This window comes from Pseudorasbora parva, chromosome 18, assembly GCF_024679245.1.
Source record: "Pseudorasbora parva isolate DD20220531a chromosome 18, ASM2467924v1, whole genome shotgun sequence".
NCBI lineage: Eukaryota > Metazoa > Chordata > Actinopteri > Cypriniformes > Gobionidae > Pseudorasbora > Pseudorasbora parva.
In genome coordinates this window covers 7,008,114-7,031,254 of record NC_090189.1, presented here as the reverse complement: position 1 = coordinate 7,031,254, position 23,141 = coordinate 7,008,114, and the positions used below count along the sequence as shown (strand labels likewise).

Genomic DNA, 23,141 nt, shown 5'->3' with positions numbered 1-23,141 from the left:
CATCAGATGCTTTGACTTGCTCGGCTCTTCTGTTTGACAGCTGCTCAGTCTTATGTAAGTTCACTGTGCAGAGTGTCCTAATGGGCTTGCCATAGGTCTGGATGACTGTCTGAGGAGCAAAGGGGATTGTACTTGTTAAGAAGCCAAGAGCCACAGCAAATACACACACATACATAACATAAAACATGCTGTGATCTGTACATTCGCATTAGTTTCTGACTGCCTGCTTACATCATGCTCTTGCTTGTAGCCAGCGCTGCACTTTAAAGTTATGATGGCACACAAACATTATTTCTGCTCCTGTTCCCAGCCTTGAGGTTGGATTATGAATAGCATTCACAGAGCTTCTATGAGCTGGATAGTGAAATAGAATAGATGCTATAGTATTCAGTGTAACCGCTGGATATTTGCACCAGTTTGAGAGATGAATGCTGACAGGTTTGGGATTTGTTGTGGTTCTAGTGTATTTTATTATTGAAGTCTCTCTGTGTACATGTGTAACTTATGTTTATCGCTTTGTGTTGTGTGTGTGTGTTGCAGTATTTCCAGACTGCCAGAGTCTCTGAGTAGCAGCGACTTCAGCATGGACAACATAACAGGTACACATTCCTTCATATCTTTTAATATAATCTATTGAGCACCACATGACTAGGGCTGGGTACTGCCATTTTCCAACTACCTCACTATTGATATCGATACATGCCACAGTTCAAAACATCAGATTCTGTCATAAACTAATACTTTTTATTACAATACACATTCACAGAAATATGCGTTTACAGGAAACAGCAGTACTTTAACTATTTTGCAGATTATTTTAAGCACTTAGATATGTGTGCTTTAGCACATTTAGGACTATAGACTTGTTATTGTGAAAATAACGAGATGAAAAACTGCTGATATTTTCTTCCTGCCTCCAGCCTTTTACCTTTAAATCTGTTATGAAGACACACACATGGTCTCACACGCTTGTTATATTTCTCTCTGAAGTCTGTCTTGCTTACCGAACCACATGGTCGTTATCAGATTTACATCAAAAGCCTCTCAAACGTTGAAATACCCTCAAAATAAGTGACACAATGATAATTTCTGGAGCGAACAGAAGTGTGTTTGTTCATTCATCTGTCTGTTGTCTTGTCATCTGCAACGCCTCGGTTTCCAGGACAGAGAATGTCTCCAGCCAAAGCTCTGACCATGAAGGATTACGAGAACGTAAGTACAAAAACAAATCTGAAAAGTTCTTCCATCTTGAATCTCTTGAATTAGAATGTTTGTTTTCTTATTATAAAGATAATTTTTAGGAAACTGTGCCTATGATGCCAAAAATTATGTATTGATAGGCACCTCATTAGGTTTTAAATATATATGTTGAGTGTGTTTATTCTTACATTGTTTTTAATAAACAGCAGTTTTTCATTTTATCTGGGACTGTATATTTTGTACACATAGAAATTACACATTTGAAAAATGTGTGTATATTCCTGATCTGTTAATGTGTATAGTTCTTTCAGCTCGCTCAGTGCACACCTGTTTGTTTGACGTCTCAACTGGAAGTATTAAAATCGGAAAATGTATAAATCATATTTGAACAGGACTCATGCATTTGTTTTGTGTATTGATTTGGATCTAAACCATTAAAATTAGTTTAAATGAGAAATAATTTTGTGTAAACATTCTCATTGTTATCAGTTTAAGTGCCTGTCTTACTTATTGATGATTTTGAGCTAAATTTTAAAGGGACCTCATGCATCTATTTTGGTTTTTGTGGCAATCCTGAGATTCTGGTATAGAATATCTGCCTGTCCATTTAAGGAAAGGGGTTTATTTCTTTGTACTGAGATAAGATCTGTGTGCATTCCTGTGGTTGTGTGTGTGTGTGTGTGTGTGTGTGTGTGTGTGTGTGTGTGTGTGTGTGTGTCTGAAAGAGTATGTTTGTGTGCTGTAGAAACACAGAGACCTTTCAGAGGAAGGTACAACTGCCCATCACTGTGGTGTTTGTGGTTATTCCAGACTCCACTTGGATTTCTTTCTTTCTTTCCCTTCCCCCTATTTCTGCCCCAGATGTTGAAGTGAAAAACGCTCAGGGTACAATGACGCACAGTTCACTGCCCCGCCAGCCTCTCTCTTACACACACACTCATGCCAACCCTCATTACTGACCCCCACACACAGCCTGTTATAGTCGCTCTGTTTCTCTTTTAGTTCTCGATCCCTCCCTCCCCATTCCCCTCTCTCATCCTTTTTCTGCAACTCAGTTATTTGAAGAACAGCTCTGCTCATTTTTATTCATGATTGAGCCTGAGTATTGTTATGAGGAACAACTGAATATTCAGAAAGATTTAGTTTGAGGGGGTAGTTCAGGCAGAATAAAACCTGTGATGGAGATTTTCATTGTTGTTTAGTCTGGTTTTGTGAACTGAATAAGATCTGACACATTTGTTCATGAATTTAGCATCACTACAATGAATTCGAATGAATATTCCAGGAGAGCTATGGTTTATGTCATTTTTTTGGTGCAATTTCCTGTCTGTTCCTTGAAATGAATGGTTAAATAAAAGATTCACCAGTCCATGTTTGTATTGTCTGTCTTTTGTGTATAAGGAATATTTTGAGAGCAGTTTCTGTGTCCCTTGCAGCAAATCACAGCTCTGAAGAAGGAAAACTTTAACCTGAAGCTCAGGATCTATTTTCTGGAGGAACGTGTGCAGCAGAAATGTGACGACTCCACAGAGGACATTTACAAAACGGTTAGACACACACTGTCACAAACACATGTGCACAAAAATGACACTGTTCATCAGTAGAAATTGAAGCAAGTAGTAGTTATATGCTTAGTGATCTCATTTTGTTGTTTGTAAGTAGTTTTTGCATCTGTGTGTGTAGAACATTGAGCTGAAAGTGGAGGTGGAGTCAATGAAACGAGATCTGGCTGAGAAACAGGAACTGCTTGTGTCTGCATCGTAAGTCCTGTTTACATGTATGTTTCCTATTTTTACTAATTATCCATCCTAATTTGGTGCAACGCAAATACAGCGTCAAGCAATAAAAAAATTATTTGTTCTTCTTGTTGCTTGTTTGTCCTAACCAATCATGACGTGATAAGACAGTTAGTCTGTTGGTTTCAGTTTTTGACGGATTGTGAATTGTAGCTCCGTCCATATTCAAATCAGTCTAAAATCTTATTCCACATAGCCACTAAATATGAAATTGTTCTGATTGGCTGTAGTTTTATTACCAAGTGGCAATAGTTTGCTTTATGTGGGACAGAAAATATGGCATTTAATATACTTTTTAAAAAAATAATAATTAGCTTGAAATATATGTCAGACTTTAAACGGACACAAACTTTTTTTAATGCAAATGGCAAATATTTTTTGTCAGTGATGACATTAACAGTGCACTGGAAACACTTGGTTATGACTAAATGGCTTTCAAGTCAAATATTTGCAATTGAAAACATGTAGAAGGCATTGAATGTAAGGCACAGATCTAAATGGTGTTTTTGTGTGTAGGAAAGCACTAGAAAGTTTAGCCAGTCGAGGAGCTGTTGATGATGGCAGAGAGAAGATGCACAGAGAAATGGACAAGCTCAGAGAAGCTTTCAACATTCGGATTCAAGAGCTGGAGGAGGTAAAACAAACCGCACAATGTTTGTAGCAGATGGTTGAGAATGTGTACTTTAGTCATTGCCCTGGCTTTCTCTTTGTCTTCAGGCTCTGCAAGCTGCCCAAGAGGAATTGGAAAGCATGGCCACCATTGCTGAACATGAGAAGCTAAAAAATATTGAATTGGAGAAAAAGCAACAAGCGGCCAACCAATTAGGGCCCTCAGCTGATTCAGGCTCCATCCCTGAACGGGTCAGAGAGCTCCAGCAAGCCCTTAAGGAGAAAGAGAGGTGACTAAGAAAGAAATTAAAGTTCTAAAAGATCAATTATTTATTAACAAAGTTTAACTTAATTCTGAAAATCCCTGGTATGTTTTCCACAGTGTTATTGAGCAACTGCAGGCGACACTTAAAGATCAAAATGGCACAATTGGAGAGCTTCGGAGGAATCACCCGGACCAGCCAATAGTAGAGCAGATGACACAGCTGAACTCCCTGATTGGCCAAAAAGACAGTCAGCTACAGGTTAGTCTTTTTAAACCTTTCTTAAATCAATGTAATGTTATCTCAAAGGCGCATTCACAAACACAGAGTGATGATGTTTTGTTTATTTTTGTTTTTACAGGCTCTTAGGGAAGAACTAGACCATGGGAGAGAAAATGCAGAAAGAGACAAACAGGTAAGCAGACAACTACCAGAATGTTCCTCTTCGTAAGAGCTTGTATAGAGTAAAACTTGCTAGTAAGCAAGCCAGCATGATGACATTGGCCTATGTGACTTATTGGGCGGCATGTTACTAGCTGTGTCTTAGATGAGACAAAGTTGTCGTAAAGGGAGAAAGAGACAATGTAACCGTTGAAAGCTGATTCATCCTTTTGAGTAGCATTCATATTTTAGGAATTATTATAGACATTTGTGCACTCAAAAGCATAATATTTTAAATCTATCTCTTTAAAGGCGTTGTCCCTGATCCACCCTGAGAAATCTCTATAAAATTATTATTAGAAATCCGATCTTTTAATTAAAAATGACTGGAAAGGTCAAAGAGTGTGGGAGCCCTGTAGAAGGGCACTGTGTTAAGATGGATTAGCAGGTTGGCAGCAGTGTGTCTGTTGCAAATGGAAACCAAACATTAAAACACATTTTTAAAAAGAGTTCAAATGCTAGGGGGTTGTTAGGGAGTGATTTTTAGCTTCTTTAATCATTGCTAGGTGGTTGTTTGGTGTTCTGGCCTGTGTTCTTGAGTCTGAAGACTCAACCCTCAATCCCTTGTGATCTTCTGGTTTTTTAGATATGGTCTCTAATTTTTTTAATCTTTATTGTCTGCCAGGTAAACATTGTAAGTCGGATAAAAGTAATAACCTCTCCTTAAACCGCACAAATAATGCACCAAAGTTGAATTCTTATGGTTTGTTGTTCAGATCATCAAAATTCTAATATACTGTTTCATGCTTGCATTTCGTGTTAACATTTAAGGGGTGGGAATCTCTAGGAAACTCATGATCCGTGATCTAAAAAAAATTCGCCCTTATTAATTAGTTTACCGATTTTGACACTTGTTTGTTTGTATTTTTATTTTATTTTTATTATGTAATTAGAAGTACTAAAATTAAAACAATTCTATGTTAAGAATTTAACTATATATAGCTTCAAAAGATAAAAGATAATAGTCCGTATTAAAGAGGACAAAGAAACACATTACAGGCAATAAACAAAGAGTGCTTTCAGTATCTAAGAGGACTTTACATAGGCTGTCCGAAAGTTTACAGACAAGAGCATTGAGGGATTTTTCTCTCTTTCTCAGCATTATTGCTGATTTGATTACTATTTTAGATGACATAATAGACAGCTGCAGGTCTAATATGCTGCATTTACTCTAAATGTTCAGATCTATTTTCTTAATAATCCCTTAATTTAATAACTGGGTTTTGATTATTTTTGCATAAATAAAAGCATTTCGAGATGCAATTGCATTTCACATAGTTGTGCACAGCTGGAGTCACAAGATTCATAGATAATGCCTTTGTTAAGTATTTGGAGGGGAACACACTGAAATATTGGTGGGCAAAATCACCCCTCCTAACGTGTTCCAGCGTGACCTGTCCTGTAGCATCCTCAAGGCACGGCATGAGCATCAGTGGCCCAAATACAACTTTTCTCATTAGACGCCCGCTGAGCTGAGTGGATTATTCTGTGTGGGTGTGTGTATGTGTGTGTGTGTTAGCAGACATTGTGCACATCACCCAAAGGATTTCCTGTGTGTGTTTGTGGATTAGAGGGTTTAAATCTGTGTGTAGGCAGAGCACAGTTAGTTCAGTGCGGAGCAAGATGGAAAGAAAGACTCCGAGGCAGGTGGAGGCAACGATATCATATGTAGAGATCAGAGAGCTTTGCAGTGCCATGTTTTTGAAGTGTGTTAATTTGTCAGTGGTATCAGTGTTTTAGTGTTCGTCGGGTGAACATGCGTGACCCATGTCGTATATGCGGCGTATGCGTGCAGGGCGGTCAATGTCGTTGGTTGTTCAGTGTATCTGGCCGTCTGAAGCTTGTGGTGGTCCTCTCTCATGTGTTGGGTGTGGATTTGCAACGGGACGGTCGCAGTGAGTTTCTCTGTGGGAAATGCGTGTTCTTGCTCGAGCGTGTCGTGCAAAGTGATGTCGCCATTGAACAGCTGCAGGAAACACACGCTGCTCAGCTGCAGCGCCTGCAGAAGGAGAGAGATGGACTGAAAACGCAAATCACTAACAAATACAGACAGCATAACCCATCAAAACTAGGTGGAAGCGCATCGCAAAAACCTCTCAAACAGGAAGTTCACTCTGGAGCAAATTTACATAGTTCAAAACAGCTGCAACGCATCCAGCGACCTCAACCAATTCAACCAAAGCAGCGGCAAGCATGGACTGACAACGTACAGGATAATCCTGGAAGAAGTCATGGGCTTGTTGCTGTGAGTACGGTTGGTGATGGCCGACAGGAGAAGTTCAAAGGTCAATTGAGGAGGTCTGTGAGCCTTGAGCCTCTTAGTAAAATAGGAACAGATCGCTCGCACCGCTCAAAATTAAATTTATGTTCATGTCAGAGCAGCGACACACGTTCTAGAACAATTGGTGTGCCGGTAAGCCGACCTCGTTCTCTTAGTCGAGACTACCTGGACGTCGTGCATAAGAAGAGCTCTCTGATATCACGGTCAACTTCCCTCCAATCAGTGGCCCTGGAGCAGCATGACCATGCATCGTCCTACAGACAGACACGGCCACTGAAAAGCTCAACCCCGGCAACCGTAGAAACAACCTCGGTGGTGTTTGATATACTTCAGCTCTTGAAGATCGTGCAAGGAGCGCGGCCCGTCCCGCACTGCCATGGCAGCAAGATTCCAGTACAGAAACATCCACAGTACACGCGTGGAAATGCCCACAGGAATGTGTCTTGGAAATCGAGGGTCGAGAGAAGTCTGAGAGAGATGGAGGAGGAATTTAATGATGATTACACACCTCTTAAACAGGAGGTACACCACTCACTGGCTGTGAGATTTTGATGACCCTCTTCTACCTCAAACAGTAGAGTATGGCAAATTATGCCTAGAACGTTAAGGGCAATTAATTCTATTGATATGCTTAACTGCCTCGTTTTTATTTGTGTCAAATTAAATATGTGTTTTTATGTGTTACAGGTGTTAGTTGAAAGGCAGAATGAGCTGAGCAGATTGGAGCAGAAGACCAGACAGCTGATTGAAGACCTGAACAAGGCCAAGAGCAGCAGCCAGACACTCAAACAAACGCTAGACGAAACAGAGAGAGAAAAGAAGGTAAGAACAAATCCTCTCTGCATACAGATGTCAAAAATTGACATTAGTCACTTAAAAGGTATGATTTTCTTGCATTTCAGAAATGGGTTCTATAAATGCATGACCTCTAAACTTGTCATTTAAGCAGTAAAGGATATGTGTTAGTCTGATTGGGTTCTGTTCTGTGTTTCAGGCTATTTCTGATGAGCTTCAGGAGAGAGAGATCGAGCTGGCTGCAGAGAAGAAGAACTCTTTAAAACGAGACAAAACCATCCAGGGCCTTAGTCTAGTTCTCAAAGAGAAGGAAAAAGAGGTATGACCCACTCAAACATTGACCCTGATTTCAAAGTGTATTTGAAAACAATCTCAAATTATGATCTTCGCGTGTAAAATGTTTCATTCAGAGCAGAGAATTAGTATAATGTTTTTTTGATGCCTTTGGCAACAGAAAAAACAAAACAAAATGCCTACAGTATATTTATTTATCTTCTTTTCTGTTTCTCTTTTAGATTGAGGATTTATCTGGTGATCTTGAGGAGAAGGATCAGGCTCTGGCTAAGGCTCGAGAGGCTCTTCATAAAGCCAAATTACAAAAATATCAGGTATGTAGCTCATGTGTTATTGTGCACTTTTGAGCAATGACAGCTGGAGCTACTGTCATGCTACTTAGTGACTCCTCATCCCTTGTATAGGAGTGGGTGAAGGGTTTGTGTAAAGTGTGTGTGTTACATTGTTGTGTGTGTGTTCCAGGGGGCTGAAGACCAGCAGTCTCTTCTCCTGGAGCAGCAGGCTGAATTGTCACGGCTCCAGGCGGAGGCTCACTCCTCGCTGCTGGAAGCCCAGAGGCTGCAGCGTGTGCTCGGCAGCAGAGATTCAGAACTCTCCCTACTTCAGCAGGCCAGACTGCAGCTGGAGCAAGAGCTGGAGCAACTACAGCAACAGAAGAAGAAAGGAGACAAGACTATTAACGTGAGAAACATGGACGCATCCAGAAACATTGCAATAAAGAGAAATTTTTCACTTTAGAATTCTTACAATACAAAGAAGAATTGCATGGGGGAAAAACTCATTTTTGTTAATTGTTAACTGTAGGATCTTCAGAACCAGTTGAAGAAGCTAAACAGCACTCTGGCTGACAGAGAGAACGCTTTAGAACAGCAGCGTCTAGAACAGCAAGAACAGAACCGTGCTTCTGAACAAAAACTACAGAATGCTATAGAACGACTCACAGCCAGCCTGAATCATAAAGACCAGCAGCTGCAGGTACACACACACACACACACACACACACACACACACACACACACACACACAGCTTGCACACAACACCTATTTGCCCGCACTCACTTCAGACTGTATTCACAGGACTATATGAACATGGTTAGAGATTTGGAAAAGAACAAAACCCAGGAGGAAGGTGATCCCATGGTGGCTAAACTGAGAGCACGACTAAAGGAGAAAGAGAAAGCACTTGAGGTTTGTGTCTCTTTAATGATTGTTTCTGTATTATAGAAGTCTTAAAAGTACAGTACGAGATACGGTCTCTTTATTTCAGGTATTAGTTGCAGATGGGTGTCATATGTTAATGATTTGAGTTTCTAATGTCAGAAATGTTTCTCTGCCAGTGTCAGTCCATATATCATAAAAATTGATCACAAGACTCAATGGGAGATCTTTTTTTCTTTTTTTTGTGCAGAAAGCTTTGGATGATAAGTTTGCAGCCATGGAGGAGAAGGAAAATGAGATCCATTTGCTGCATCTGAGTTTGAGAGAGAAAGAGAGAGACGTAGAACGTCTCAACAACCTGCTCTCACACAACGAGGAGACCATTAACGTAAGTGTGTGTGAGTGTGTGATTAATGGGTCCTGCACACTGTGCGATTTTTCAAAATCCTTTGCAAATGTCCCTTGTCAGACTGTATGAACATGATCGCCATGTCACACTGTAAGATCTCAGTTGACATTAATGTCAGACTGCACGATAGTTAAGGCGCGCTAAAAACGGACGCGCGCAAGAAAACTCACCCTGAGTTTTATATCATCAATGAATGACGCGTTCAGTGACAGTGAGCTGAATTACACGCGGGACTGAAATGCTGGCTACAAAGAAATCTCTAGTACTAGTTTTGGTCATAGTTTGTCTTGAAAAACGGAGATATTTGACTGTCGTCGTAGGAGAAGTCACACTGCAGGATTGTGTGCCAAATCTTCTGACACTGCCAGAATTTCGTCTGAGGTAAAATTTGATCGCAGCGCTCATTAATCGGCTGCTGGTGAACATGTCAAACTAACGACCAAAGACGTCAGATTTTAGCCTAGGATCTGAGGAATCTTTTAGGATTTGCTAAATTTGTCCCAGACGGCCAAATCGTGGCCAAAATCGCACAGTGTGCACCCGGCTTAAGGGATAATATACATTGGTAAATGTTGTATTTTGTCACATGATAGGTTTTCCTTAAGATCTGATAGGGTGTTGGGCTAATGTCAAATCAGATGGTAATTCTTTCTTTGTGTGTGTAGAGTTTCGATGCTCTCATAAAGGAGAGAGATCTCGAGCTGCAGCAGCTGTTGAACTCACTGAAGAATCTTCAGAGGTGTAAAGATGAGGCTGAAGAAAATCTTCAGAGAGCTCTGAGAGAAAAAGATGCCATTATACAACACTTAAAACAAGCATTGGACAACAAAACAAGAGACATGGAGGTATACTCTTTCACTCTTTGGCTTTCACACTAGCGTTTTTGATGATGGAGTTTTTGATTAGTTTGGTTGGTGTGAGAGTGTTTTCCAAACTTGTTTTGCAGGACATGGCCAATAGAATTCTTAACCAGTCGGAGTCTCAGGGTCGTGACCTTGCAGAGCAGATGAGTCACAGGTTAAAGCTTACAGAGGCAATGCTGACAGAGGCGGTGAAGGACAGAGAAAGACTAGTGACCGAGAACCAGACTGCTGTGGAAAACCTGCTGACCACCATCAGCAGCAAAGACCAGCTTCTGAGGGTACTGCACACACTTATGAACACAATTTCCTGTCACTCTACATGTAGGCAGGTATAAATGTCTTGAGCTGTCTGTTTTGTCTTTGTAGGAGAGTGTGGAGCGTCACATACAGGCTCTGAATGATAGTGCAGCTGAATTGCAGGATCTGCGCAAGCAGTTGGTAGACACGCAGCAACAGCTCAGAAATGCACAGAGACTGAATGCCACAGCGACACAGGAGGGTCACCTAGAGACCGCTGACCTGCGTACAATGTTGTCGGAGAAGGACTCCCTCATCAATGTAAGACTTTGACCTGTAATCTTTTGATTGCAAGACTGCTTACTAAGATCGATTGCTTAGTCTGAATGCAAGTCTGATTCCATCCCCTACCCCAAGTCTCTTTTCTGACTTCAGACTGAACAGGAATTGCACCAAAAGCTGTAGTGTGCAAACACTTTCATAAGATAGTTGTGACAGTAAATGTATGTAAAATGGCAGGTGATGTTGTTCTGTTGGTTTTATAGAAGTTGCTAGAACGTGGACAGGAGAAAGATCGTATTCTGTTAGAAATGAGGACTGGTGAAGCTCCACCCCCTCAGGTGCTGGAGCTCAGACAGACCATTGAGGTGTTACAAGAGAAACTTGTGGAGAGAGAAGGTAAGAGTGTTTGTCATGCAAGGATACAACAGTTTTAGATTAAGATTTGGCAGATAACCTATGATATTTCTTTAAAAACACCTGTACTGTCAGCAATATATAATTCATCCCTAACTTAAATTATATCTAGAGCTATTTTTTGTGTGTTTATAGCCGAGCTGAGCAGGCGTAACAGTGAGGAAATGCTGGACATAACTACAGTCAGTAAGAAATCGGTGGTAGTTTTAAAGAAAGAGCTCACACAGAAAACAGAAGCTCTTAACGCAGCATTGAAGAGAGAGAACCAACTCAAGGTCTTTTATTTGTGTTTTATAAATGTGTGAATTTGTGCATTTCAACATTGTGAAGCTTTTTAGAGTAACTGTGTGTGTTTGTGACAGATTTCTCTAGCAGAGCTTCAGTCCATGGTCTCAGAACTGGAGGCACGATTAGAGGGACAGAAAGCAAATATCGAGTCCCTTACATCGACGCTCCAAACCAAAGGAGAAATCATTACTGTAAGTGTAATTCACTCATACATATACACAGAACACACTCCCTGCATTAAATATCTGTACTATTGAATATCCTAGAATGCAATAGGTTTCCTGAAGCCAAAAAACTCATCATTTATTACTCAAATTCTCATTATCCATATTTTCCATAGAGATATTGTTTCAAGACACACCTACCATGAGCTATGAGGTTGTTACAGTACATTTTTCCAACTAATTTTGTGGAGTGGTTTTCTGCAGGAGCTTCACCAGCGTTTGTCTCAAAGAGGGGACAGCCGACTTCCTCTGACCCGGGATCAAGCCTCCCAATTGGGTGAGAGTGAATGCAGCATCTCCTCCCTCCCTCAGAGAGAAAGAACCATCATTGGAGGAGATCGCCAACAACAGGTATAAATGTTCACAAACACCTTTAATGAATGAACAGGTATACAACTCCTTAAAGCTCTCTAATTTTCATTTTCTTCTGATTTTGTAGGATGTTGCATCTCTATCTGATTTGCTGACTGAGCAGGTGAAGTTAAATCAGTCTCTGAGAGCTGAGCAACATCTCTACTCCGACCTCATCAGAGCTGTCAAAGAGCATGACAGGTGTGTAAAGGTCGTATCTGTTGTAATGTGACGCTGAAACCTGCATTTTAATTATGTTGTCTTTTTTTTTAGTGTTGAGAGGTTACAGGAACTGCAGTTGGAGCTGACCGCTGTTTCACTCCTCAGACAGCAGCTAGAAAGTGGCGTCCAGATGAACACGGAGCTGAGAGATCAGCTACAGAGAGAGATCCAGAGAGCCAAACAAAGAGAAGGTGCAGTACAGCCAGAGAGTGCTGACAACCAATCAGATATCATGCTTTGAATATACTCACCCAACATACCAAAGAGTCAGAACCTTTTAGTTTGTCCAGGGAGCAATGATGCAAGGCTAAAGCCAAAGGCCATTCATTTTATTATTCAGGCTTTTATATATCAGCCCTGTCTCTGATGTAAAGCAGTACACACAACAGCACATCCATCTCCACATAACTGTCCTTTTTTAGTCATATGAAACCTTCTCTTTCTTCTGATTTGCATGTATGTTTATTCTGTTTGTCAACTTTCTTTGTCGTGTTTGGATGTTTTTTCCCTGCTATCATTCATGCTTCTTTTCATCAGTTCATCTGTTTTCTTGTTTTTTTCTCTGTTTGCTGCCCTGTTCATTCATTCATCTGTGATGTTATTTATTTATAGTAAAAAAATATTTCTAATAAAAGTGTTTTAACTGTCTGTGTTACTCATCAACACTTAAACACTACTAAATTCACTCCACCCTGCCTCTGCACACATATATCCATTCACTTACTCAGCCTGTTTATTTCTTTATCTACATACTTTATATATCTGTAAAAACATATATACAAGATATATACAAATTCTAATGAGAATATTTCCTATCTATTAATCTTCAAAACTGTCACAACATCATCTAATTACTGTATTCTTGTAAGTTCATACTTTTGCTTGGAATCCATAAGAGAAACGGATCAGACTGTGTTCACTGACACAGAATACTGAAAATACATTCTATCTGTTTCTCTTCTGTTTACCCATAATCCTCTTGTGTCCATCTGCCTTGTTGGATTGTTGCCATGGCAATGCCCTCTACAACCATCAGAGGCTTTAAAAAAATATACACCTAGAGTATTAGATTTTGTATGCGAGTTTATCAGGAAAAATGTCATTCTAACTGCATAATTTTGCACAATCCAAATTGAATGTGTGTTATTCTATTTGCCAGTCTGCACACACTCAAAAAACTGAAACAAATGCACCTGATTAATTTCCTTCCTACCTATGTCTCACTGGGGTTCACTACTCACAGAGTAGTTTGTATGCTTTGAAGGAGAGATGCAGCGACGTATTGGCTGCCAATATTTATCGTCCTTTTTTTAATCTATTTAAAACTTGTTTTTTTTCTGGCTATAGCATGAAAAAGGTCAATATAACAAACCAGTGGTTTATTAATTAATTGGGTGAAGGCACTGATTTGTATTATGTCTGTTGCACAATCCGACATTTTACTCTGGGTAAAGTAATTAATTACTTAAACAAAACGAAATCTGTACAAAATGCAGCTGGATTAACAATAAGGAATTCCCAGTGTTATTACCGACGCTCCGGACAATTGACGGGAATGTAATTTTCCTGAGCAGGCCATTGCTGCATCTTCATGGAAGTTTGTCCATTGCATGTTTTTAAGCCTTGCGAATTTAAATATTTAAGCACAAGAAGACGGAAAAGATAACTATTCTACTTACTGTGTGAGTTTTGTGTCTAAAGTTCTCATCAGGAAATCTGTTTTAGAGAACTTGTCAAAATTTAGAAAATTGTCAAAATGCCTGTCTTGGCGAGTATCCCTGTAAACAGTTGGTTATGTCTTCAATGAACGTAAACAATAAAATGTTTATATAACAGTATATTGAATCCATGCAGCTCTTAAAGTGACAGCAGCCTAATATTCCTGCTACGCTGCTGTCAGTTTTAATGTTAATCAAAAAACAGAAGACAAAGTCGCTCATTACTCTTGACTATAACTTTTCTAATTTTAGTAAAGATTAATGTATATTTCAATTATACAATGAAGAATATATTTGATGATAATACATTTGATTTCTTTATTTCTGTACCTAAAAAAAGCACTGATTTTGTTAATGTGCGTTTTTGTTCTGTTGTATTTAGTTTTATGTTGGCCTGTTGAATGGAGCAAACTCATGTCCGATATAAATTATTTGATGCATCAATAATCTAATTAGTATACCTTAATGCATGTGGTTTTGAATTGTGATAATTTAAAATGTATTATTTTAACTGGTGGTGGTTGAGGAGATTCTCCCTTCTATGTAAAGTGCTTTAAGTGCCTAGAAAAGCGCTATATAAATGTATTGAATTATTATTATTATTCTCCAAACACTAATCTATTTTAATGAAAAATATGGAGGTATCAAAATCAGCCAATAGTTTTGTTAAAATCGATATCAGCCAAAAAAAAAAAATATATATATATATATATATTGATGCATCCCTACTTTAAAGTCTTAATTTAAATTTACAGTAAATAGCTGCATAAAATAAACTATCCTATGTCAGAAAATCAGTTTGCCATATCCTGATTTTGCACACCCTCTTCCAATAAGTTCTGATTTTGTTTTTTCAGCATTCTTATAGATAAAACAAAATCTAATTCGTTGTTTTTTGATATTGTAAATATTAGAGTGATGTACAAAGGTTAATGAAATATATAGTGTTTGCAATGCCACTAACTACATGTGTGTATATACGTGTGTGCAGGTTCAAACCCTTCAGAGTTAGAGAGCATGCGTGATGCACTGGAGGAAGCTCAGCGCTGGAACGCCTCTCTGCAAGCCCGACTGGGGCAGATCCAGAACCGAGGAGGAGGGGTTGGACAGGCCAACGATTCTGGTACATATATTTGCAAGCCCAAATATATATAATTTGCCCATTAGTTAATTACATCAGTCATGTAAGTTTATGGCTGATAAGAACATTTAATTAGGTCTTACAACTCATAATTATTTGACTTTAAGCTAATTGATCTGATGATTTTAGTGGACACGCTGAGTTTGATTGGTGAGCAGACGTCCTATATGAGTATATGTGTGGGGGAGGGGCCAGAGGATGAGCTCCACCACTTGACTGTAGAGCAACTCAGAATAAAGGTGCGTGCCTAACCACAAAGTACTATTTTTGTCAAAAAAAAAAGTTTGAAGATTATTACATTTTTAATTTTTACTCTCACTTTCAGGTCTTAGAGCTCCAGGCAGTAAACGCTGAACTCCAGAAGAGGCTGGTACTGATGGAGAATGACATTATGGGTAACGATCCAAGAGATTCTCAGAAAGATCCAGACCTTATCAACCTTACCAAACCTACCAAGGTATTCAAAGTCTTAGAATATGTAGAATTTGGAAAATGTTTGTGCAAAGCGGGCATTTGTTTTGATGCCATTTTAAAAGGGGGCCCAATTTCTTACCTGCTTTTAACTTCTTGATCATTGACCTTTAACCACAGACCTTTGGATTTTGTGCTTCCATGTTCCGTTTATGATTGACCTCATGTCTGTAGATGAGTTTCTAGTTTACTAACATTAGTTAGCAGTAGGTTAGTCCTTCTATAGAAGTTTGTCTCTGTAATGTGTTTGTTTGCTGAATGAGTGTTTGTGCATGTGTCTGCGGTAGCTTTTTCTCCCTCTAGTTCTCTATTTCTTCTCTCTCTCTCTCTCTCTCTCTCTCTCTCTCTCTCTCTCTCTCTCTCTCTCTCTCTCTCTCTCTCTCGTTTCTCTCTCTCTCTCGTCTCCCTCTTCCATCCCCGCTAACCCCTGTTATCTCCTCTCTCTGTCTTTCTGGCTTATTTTCTTACCCATGGTCACCTGCAGCCACCCATCCTACCGTTACTGTGTGATTTCTTTATATTCTGTTCCATTATGGCATTTTGTGTTGTTAAGTCATGTGTCACCAAACATCCCATTACTGTAGCAACGACACAGAGAGCAGCCACTCACCGCTGATGACGCAACACTAATTCCTCCAAACACAAAGGTAAGAATCAGTCAGATTTGTATTAATCTGAAAAACCTCACAGTTGTCGTTTTTGTATTTAATGGTGTCCCATGTGTTGTTCTCTAAGGAGAGATGGGAAGAGGGAGATCGTTCTCCAGAAGATTCCAGTGAAGTTAATCAACCATCACAGACTCGCAGAGAGCAAGGTGCAGTACCACCCATGTCCAGATTCCTTAGGGACGATTCTGAAAAAGCAGAACTCCAAACGCTTCTCACAGACTGTGAGGCGGAGTCAGTCGCTCAACTCCGGTATGTTCAGGTTAACTAGGTATTCACACAGTATATTTGCTTATACCAAATCAAAAATTTAAAAACCCATCAAACTCTTAACTGCTGAAATCTGTAGGGAGCAAGTGGCCAAACTCCGCTCAGAAGCATCTGAACTCCGTGGACTTTTGAAGGAGGAAAACGCCACTGAGTCCAAAGAAAGCGCAGAAAGTTCTGGAGAAAGCGATAGTCATGGAGACTTGCACCAAACCGTGAAAGTGCTTCGCTCAGAAGCCAGAGGTCACCGGAAGATAATTCGAATGCTAAAAGAGCAGCTGCAGCGCAACTTGGCCTCTGATGCTGGGAGTCAATTCGACCCTACGATGATGGCCAACTTGGCCAGCAACATGGAAAGAAAGCAAACAGACAGTAAAGATTCTCAGAGACATGCCAACACACTAGAGAAAGAGAACAAACAAAGAGAAAGGAAAGAAATGGAGGAGAAAGATTTGAAAAGAAGGCAGGGCCAAAGCACCAATCCCAGCAAGAGTCAAAAGCAGCACGTGACTAGACATGCAGTGAGTATTAATCAAAGAACATACACTTATACTATTGGAATAAAGGGGAGGTGTCTGGCGTTATGGTTGGTAACCCGAGAAGGTTGTAGGTTCAAATCCGGCAAAAAGCAACTCTGCCTGAATCTTCATAAGAATCTCTTGATAATGCTTCGAATCAATACTAAAAGTGCTCAGAAAATGGACAAGCCCACTGCAGCAACTTGGAGTTAAGGACACAATAGTGATGGCTCATTGCTTGCAGGAACATAACAAGCAACCTTCCGATTACCAGCCCTAAGCTTTAACTAGTACGCCACACTTCTTCCTATTTCTTATTTTTTCTAGTGCAGACATGCATCCAAACCTGTTTTCACTGCTTTTTTGTCTTTTCCAAAGTATCTTATCAGTAAGATAATGTTTTTTGTTTTAGGCGAATGTAAAATCTCGGCTACCGGTACCTGTGAGGCCCAGTAAGAGTTCTGGGCAGAGTTCTGAGGATCTGAGTGAGGTGATTTCAGATCACATTCGCCCCAGGAGCAAAGACCTGACTGGGTCGGAGGAGTCTGATTACAGTACTGACAGCAAGACGTCTTCAAACTCAGCTCAGCACGGACACCTCAATTTAGACCATATTGACGATGCTAGGCTCCAGAGTCCAACCACTGAAACGAAACGGAACACTAACACCATACAGGACGTAGACCAGAATCTGGAAACCGGGCTCATGGCGCAGTTAGAGTTGCTGAATCAAGAATGCCAGGAGAAGGAGGAGCTAATCTCCAGCCTGAGGAAACAAGTCCAGGAATGGGACGAGCTACAGACGGAGCTACAGGAGAAGGACAAGATCAACCGAGATTACCTGGAAGCCCTGCAAGCAGCGGAGTCCACTATTGCGTACCTCACTGCATGCAGTCTGGACTCTGAGTGTGGAATTGGTCAAACAGGAGATTTATCGTTGCAGCGTCAGTGTGCAGAACTTCAGAAGGCTGTTGAGGAGAAAGACAGAATCAATGCTCAGCTCTTGGACTGCCTGAACACAGCAGAGTCTGCCATTGCATCACTCCGAAATGTAGACACCGCAAGCAGCCAAATGGACCAAATCCCTGGGCAAGCAGACCCAACGATTCTTTGTGAGAGGCTGGAGGACTTGATACGACAGGTCATAAATTCTCAGCACAATGAAGACAGGTCAAGAGCCCCTCAAATCCCAGAGGTTGGTCCAACACCCGGACCTGATTCTGAGCTACGGCGACAAGTGGACACAATGCAGGAGTCACTGTTGCAGCAGTGCAAGTTGAATGCAGAGCTGCAAGAGAAGCTCTGGACTTCAGAAGCAGCTGTTAAAAAGTTGAAGGCAACTATTGGCGCCAAGCACAACAGCACACCTGCAGGTCTGGAAGGGAATTGCACTCCCGGACCGCAGGAAGGAAAGGTTCCCACATGGAAACAGCAACAGTTGACCGACTGTCTATGCGAGTGCATTATAGCTGCTGAAGGCGCGGTTCAGTCTCTTGCAGACGTTTGCTCGAAACTGAACCAGTCTAATGTGGAGAACTTGTCCAGTTCAGAGTTGCAGCAATGGCTGGAGAGGCTACAGCGTGCTCTGCTGGAGAGAGAGTCTCTGGATGACCCAGCATGCACTGGGAAACACCAACAAAAGACGAGCACGCCCATTCAGAACCTGGAGAGTCCCAAATCATTACAGCAACAGAATGTTCTGGAATCTGTCTCTTCACACCCGAATCTTCACAAGAACCTCTTGATGCTTCTTCAGATTCATACTGAGCATGCTCAGAAAATGACCAAACTTCAGAAAGAGCTTAGTGGGTTTGGCAAAAATGTAGGAGCTGGAGATGCACCAGGAAATGAAAGTCTGGAGAGGAATGGCCATGTTGAAAGTTTGCAGAAAGCCCTAAAGGAGAGGCAGAGGGCATGTCGGAAATTAGAGGAGAAACTGTCGATTGCTCAGTCTATCATCGCTTTGCAAAGCTCAAACAAGGACAACCAGTCTGATCAGTGCAAAGGTGAGAAGAACACAGTCAGTTGCACGTAAAAGATTTTCATATGTGCTTTTTTATCGCGTAGATATAAAATATATTAAGAATATGGAGCTCATTTTTGGATAATGCTGAAGCCTTAGATATTAGCATACTAAATATGATACCCCAGGCATTACATGGTTAATGCATGTTACAGAAAAATGGCTCATCAGTTAAAAAAAGTTGCTCAGTTTACATACCGAAACTGCATTTAGTGCACTTCAGGGTTTATTGTGGTACTGCAACAACATGTTGCTTATTTGTCTATCCGGGGGCTGCTGTTCTCAACCCTGCCTGTGTGCTCTAGCGCCCCCTGGTGAACAGGATGATAAAGGGGTGCAGGTGGAGGCGCAGGACCTCGGGTACGAAACAAGTGGAAGGAGTGAGACGGAGGTGGAGGGCAGTAGCACAGGTAGACAGGGGGGAACACTTTGTTTTAATAAGACTGCATGTCAGGGTTCCTGCATGGAAAGGTGATTTCAGACTCTCCTATCTCAATTTGATCTATGGTTTGCAAACTTACTAACTGCATGCTCACAATAAACAATGGTGATCATGTTTCGAAATGGTGACTTGAAGAGGTAGTTCTCCCACAATTGAAAAGTCTCATTTTCTGCTAACACTTTAAAATAAGGTTCAGTTTGTTAACTGCATTAGTCAACCTGAATGCACAATGAAAAATGCTTTTAAAGCATTAATTAATCTTAATGTTGAAGTCAACATTTACTAATACATTATTACAATCAAAAGCCATATCTGGTAATATTATTTAATGGACCTAAGCAAACATTAACTTGCATTGAACAGTTGTATTTTTATTAGCTAACATTAACTAAGATTAATGAATACTGTAACATATTGCTCATTTTTAGTTAATGTTAGTCGATGCATTAACTTAATGTTAACCAATGGGACCTTATTGTAAAGTGTTATCCATTATTTATTCACTTCTATTGTTCCAAACCATGACTTTCTTTACTTCCTGTAACACAAGCGTTTAGCAGAATGAGTGTTTTTTTTTCTTAACCTATGGGTAAAATGCATGAGGTTGAGTAATGAGTAATGACAGAATTAAAACAATTTGGTGCACTCTTCTTTAAACCTTGGTTATATGTTTGTCAGCATGGGTGTGTGGGCTTTAACATGGTTTGCATCACTTCCTCTGCATGACCAAACTATGTTACTTATCCCTGTTTTAATAATATAATTAATATGGCATCTTTCTCTAAGAACTGCAGCCTCCTTTCAACATAGTTCATATTGCTGTTATTAATACAAGTGTACCTGTTTTTGTCTTTGTGTGTGTTTTCCTTGTCTGCTGTGTGTTTAATGTCACTATCAGATGTGGACGGTGTTTTGCGGTTGGTTCCTTCTCTATCTCCTGTCCTCACGGGCACTCAGGACCGATTTTCTCCTGACATTACCGCATCTAGCCCCTCGTACCCCAGCTCTCCCGGCCTGAGCTCCCCTCGACCCTCCGACCCTCATGCCGACCCCATCCTGCATATCCAGCAGCTCAGGTCACAGATCGAGGGACAACACAAAATCATTCAGCACCTGCAGAGACAGCTGCGGAAGAAGTCTTTGTCATCTGAGCTTCTGAGTGTGACTTCTGACCCTACAGCAGGTGAAGAAGATGAGGATACCAAGATTATGAAGGCTCATATCTCCCAGCTGAACACTGAGCTGGAGAAAGAAAGAAGCCTGAACAGAACCAGCCAACCAGGCTCTCCGTCTAGGTAACATTCATCAGGATTTCTTCATCTTGTGGTTTATTTGTTGGTAATGTCCCCATTAGTTCAAGCATTAGCTTACATTTAACGGGACTGTTTACTCTGAGAGTTGTCATAATTTTCTCACCTTAATGTTGTTCCAATTCTATAAGACTTTGGTTAATCTTTGAAACACTCTTTACATGTATTACTCTCTTTCTCTCTCTGCAGAATTGAGTCTCTGGTCCAGTCTCAGGCCCGGGAGTTGTGTGAGCTGCGGGAACAGATCCGTGTGTCTCGTGGTTTGGGTGTGGAACAGCGTAAACAGCTGATGGAGCTCAGAGGGGCTCTAGAGGAGTTACTCCAACCCAACGAGATGGACTCTGCTCAGGGAATCCAGCTCCGAGAGCAGCTGGACCGCAGTCTGGGCCTGCTGGAGAAACTAGAGCAGGGTAAGTATACACAAACTCACAGAGAAACTAGTGGTGAGAGTCATTATGCCTCATGATTACAGTTCTTGACTTATGTAACAACAATGACTTATGAGTTTAATGTCTCGGGGAATAATTAACTCAAAAGGGATTTAATATTCAATATTCATGAATTTATGAATATAATTTGCCAGTTGTTCATTACGTATTAAAATTTTCCGATAGGGAAAATTGTTTAATTAAATACAAGTAACCCTTTATGAAATTGCTTAAAATTATCCTACTAAGTTTGTCCTGCAAATTAGTTATAGACTTTTCAAATCAATTCTCAATAAAGGGATTACTGCTTTACGAGCGCATAAGAAACATTAACTTTACTGATCAGGATAAGTTCAATATTTCAAATGGTCATACAGTTTACTTTACTAACATAGTAGCATAAGCAGTTAGGTAACGTTTAGATCGCAAGTTTCATTGACTTTGTGTATGTGGCAGAATAACAGATTCAACTCATTTAATGTATTTTGAAGGTTTAATAAACACAGACTAAAAATAACACTACAATTCACACAGAAAGTACATACTAAATATGCATCAAGAGAGTAGAAGTATAGATATTAACGAAAGAATACATAAAAGAGAATAATGAATAGACTGAAGTTAGAGAGAGATAAAAGAGAGAGAGAGAGACAAAGAGAGGGAGAGAGAGAGAGACAAAGAGAGTGGGGGAGGGTAAGAAACAACTTTCCTTCAGTTCACCACATACGACCTTCACAGAGTTAATTTATCCCAACGGGAAAATAACACACCCTCTTTACAGCAGTAGGAATAAGAATACTTGCATTCTTTTTGGTTTCGTTTTGGCTTCTCGCTTGTGTGCGCGTGCGTTCCGAGTTCAAATGTCCTGCGTGTCCGGCGGTCCTTTCCGAGGTTGGGAGGGAAGCGGCTGTTTGCTTTAGCAATGCTTCGTGTTCTTGAAGATCGGATTGTAGAAGAGAAGATTTTTGGAAGGGCTGAGGCCTGCTTGGAGGGCCTGCATTGGTGGCATGGCTTAAGTGCCAGCCCCCCCCGTGGGTGTTGGCTCCCACAGGAGAGAGTTGAAGAAGTAAGAGCCAGAGAGTTTTTCCCAGAAGAGAAGGGAGTAAGAGCGGAGTAAGAGAAGAGAGGGAGGGCATCCGAGGTCCTCCTTTTATGGTCTGGCCGTAGTCCCACCCTCCAGGGTTAGACTTAACCAATGAGATTGTTGGGATTTCCCGGCGGGAAATTCCTCAGCAGATTTATGGCTCTTTGTTTGAAAGTTCGACTCAGTGGGTCTCTGAGTCTTCATACTATAATTAATGCAACAAACACACACTGCATTTTCTGAATAAGTGATATACATGGAAGTGTAAGTCGTGAAGTGAGCATTAATTTGATAGGAGACATGACATATATGAGGTTATCTGAACTAGTAATTTGTTAAGACAAAGATAAAAAGATGCAAAATACCATACAGAATAAACATTTTGCAAGGCAGTTATGTGTTTACATATAATGTCCTGGGGTGCATGTTCATTTATAGGTTTGTCTATAATTTGAGGCAAAAGCTCTGTGTCTTAAACTCTTTGTGTATAAGACTTCATGTGGCCACATTCTTTCCGGCCATAAAACATCTTATCAGATGGTTTCCAGGGTAGCTGTTGTGTTGGGGGAAGGTCTGCCACCCAGCACACAGCTTTCACAACATATTTGTTAAATGTAACTGGCGATTGTGTGTTTGATTCGCCTGAGTCGCTACACTTAATATCAAGTTTATTCTTGAATTTTTATTAAATGACTAATATAATTTTAAGTACTTTTTAAAAACAATTTAAAAATAATAATAATGACAATTTTTAGGAACTATTAACTGACAAAGGTATAGCTTTAAAACATAAAGTAATACATGGCACCAAAAAAACCACATTAAAAGAAAAAAGTGCTTTCAGTACTTAAAGTTTTCCAGACAGAGGCAGTATGGGATTTTTATTTTTATTTAAAAAAAATGTAAAAGTATTAAAAAAAATACATATACATTTTTTAAATATAAAG

General features: G+C 40.3%; 2 protein-coding genes across 8 annotated transcripts in view; both read left to right on the top strand.

Annotated features, from left to right (window-relative positions):
• cdk5rap2 (CDK5 regulatory subunit associated protein 2) overlaps positions 1–23,141 on the top strand; it is a 67,389-nt gene that overhangs the window by 11,483 nt on the left and 32,765 nt on the right. For 4 of the 7 annotated variants that reach the window (XM_067424122.1, XM_067424128.1, XM_067424124.1 and 1 more), the window contains exons 2-35: positions 541–599; positions 1,163–1,212; positions 2,637–2,747; positions 2,884–2,960; positions 3,513–3,630; positions 3,714–3,895; positions 3,988–4,129; positions 4,230–4,283; positions 7,278–7,412; positions 7,585–7,704; positions 7,901–7,993; positions 8,142–8,360; positions 8,484–8,654; positions 8,757–8,867; positions 9,088–9,225; positions 9,912–10,091; positions 10,193–10,387; positions 10,476–10,667; positions 10,892–11,024; positions 11,178–11,317; positions 11,405–11,521; positions 11,759–11,905; positions 11,994–12,106; positions 12,179–12,318; positions 14,837–14,968; positions 15,116–15,225; positions 15,312–15,443; positions 16,042–16,104; positions 16,193–16,374; positions 16,472–16,910; positions 17,320–18,913; positions 19,236–19,340; positions 20,271–20,667; positions 20,872–21,092. In XM_067424122.1, the coding sequence (XP_067280223.1) occupies positions 541–599; positions 1,163–1,212; positions 2,637–2,747; positions 2,884–2,960; positions 3,513–3,630; positions 3,714–3,895; positions 3,988–4,129; positions 4,230–4,283; positions 7,278–7,412; positions 7,585–7,704; positions 7,901–7,993; positions 8,142–8,360; positions 8,484–8,654; positions 8,757–8,867; positions 9,088–9,225; positions 9,912–10,091; positions 10,193–10,387; positions 10,476–10,667; positions 10,892–11,024; positions 11,178–11,317; positions 11,405–11,521; positions 11,759–11,905; positions 11,994–12,106; positions 12,179–12,318; positions 14,837–14,968; positions 15,116–15,225; positions 15,312–15,443; positions 16,042–16,104; positions 16,193–16,374; positions 16,472–16,910; positions 17,320–18,913; positions 19,236–19,340; positions 20,271–20,667; positions 20,872–21,092 (6,512 nt within the window). The remainder of the gene's footprint in view (positions 1–540; positions 600–1,162; positions 1,213–2,636; positions 2,748–2,883; positions 2,961–3,512; positions 3,631–3,713; positions 3,896–3,987; positions 4,130–4,229; positions 4,284–7,277; positions 7,413–7,584; positions 7,705–7,900; positions 7,994–8,141; positions 8,361–8,483; positions 8,655–8,756; positions 8,868–9,087; positions 9,226–9,911; positions 10,092–10,192; positions 10,388–10,475; positions 10,668–10,891; positions 11,025–11,177; positions 11,318–11,404; positions 11,522–11,758; positions 11,906–11,993; positions 12,107–12,178; positions 12,319–14,836; positions 14,969–15,115; positions 15,226–15,311; positions 15,444–16,041; positions 16,105–16,192; positions 16,375–16,471; positions 16,911–17,319; positions 18,914–19,235; positions 19,341–20,270; positions 20,668–20,871; positions 21,093–23,141) is intronic. The other 3 variants (XM_067424127.1, XM_067424129.1, XM_067424125.1) reach the window with 2 other exon arrangements.
• LOC137047007 (uncharacterized) lies at positions 5,878–7,142 on the top strand. Its single transcript, XM_067424537.1, has one exon. It carries the CDS (start codon positions 6,066–6,068, stop codon positions 7,140–7,142), a length of 1,077 nt encoding a protein of 358 aa, XP_067280638.1. The 5' UTR covers positions 5,878–6,065.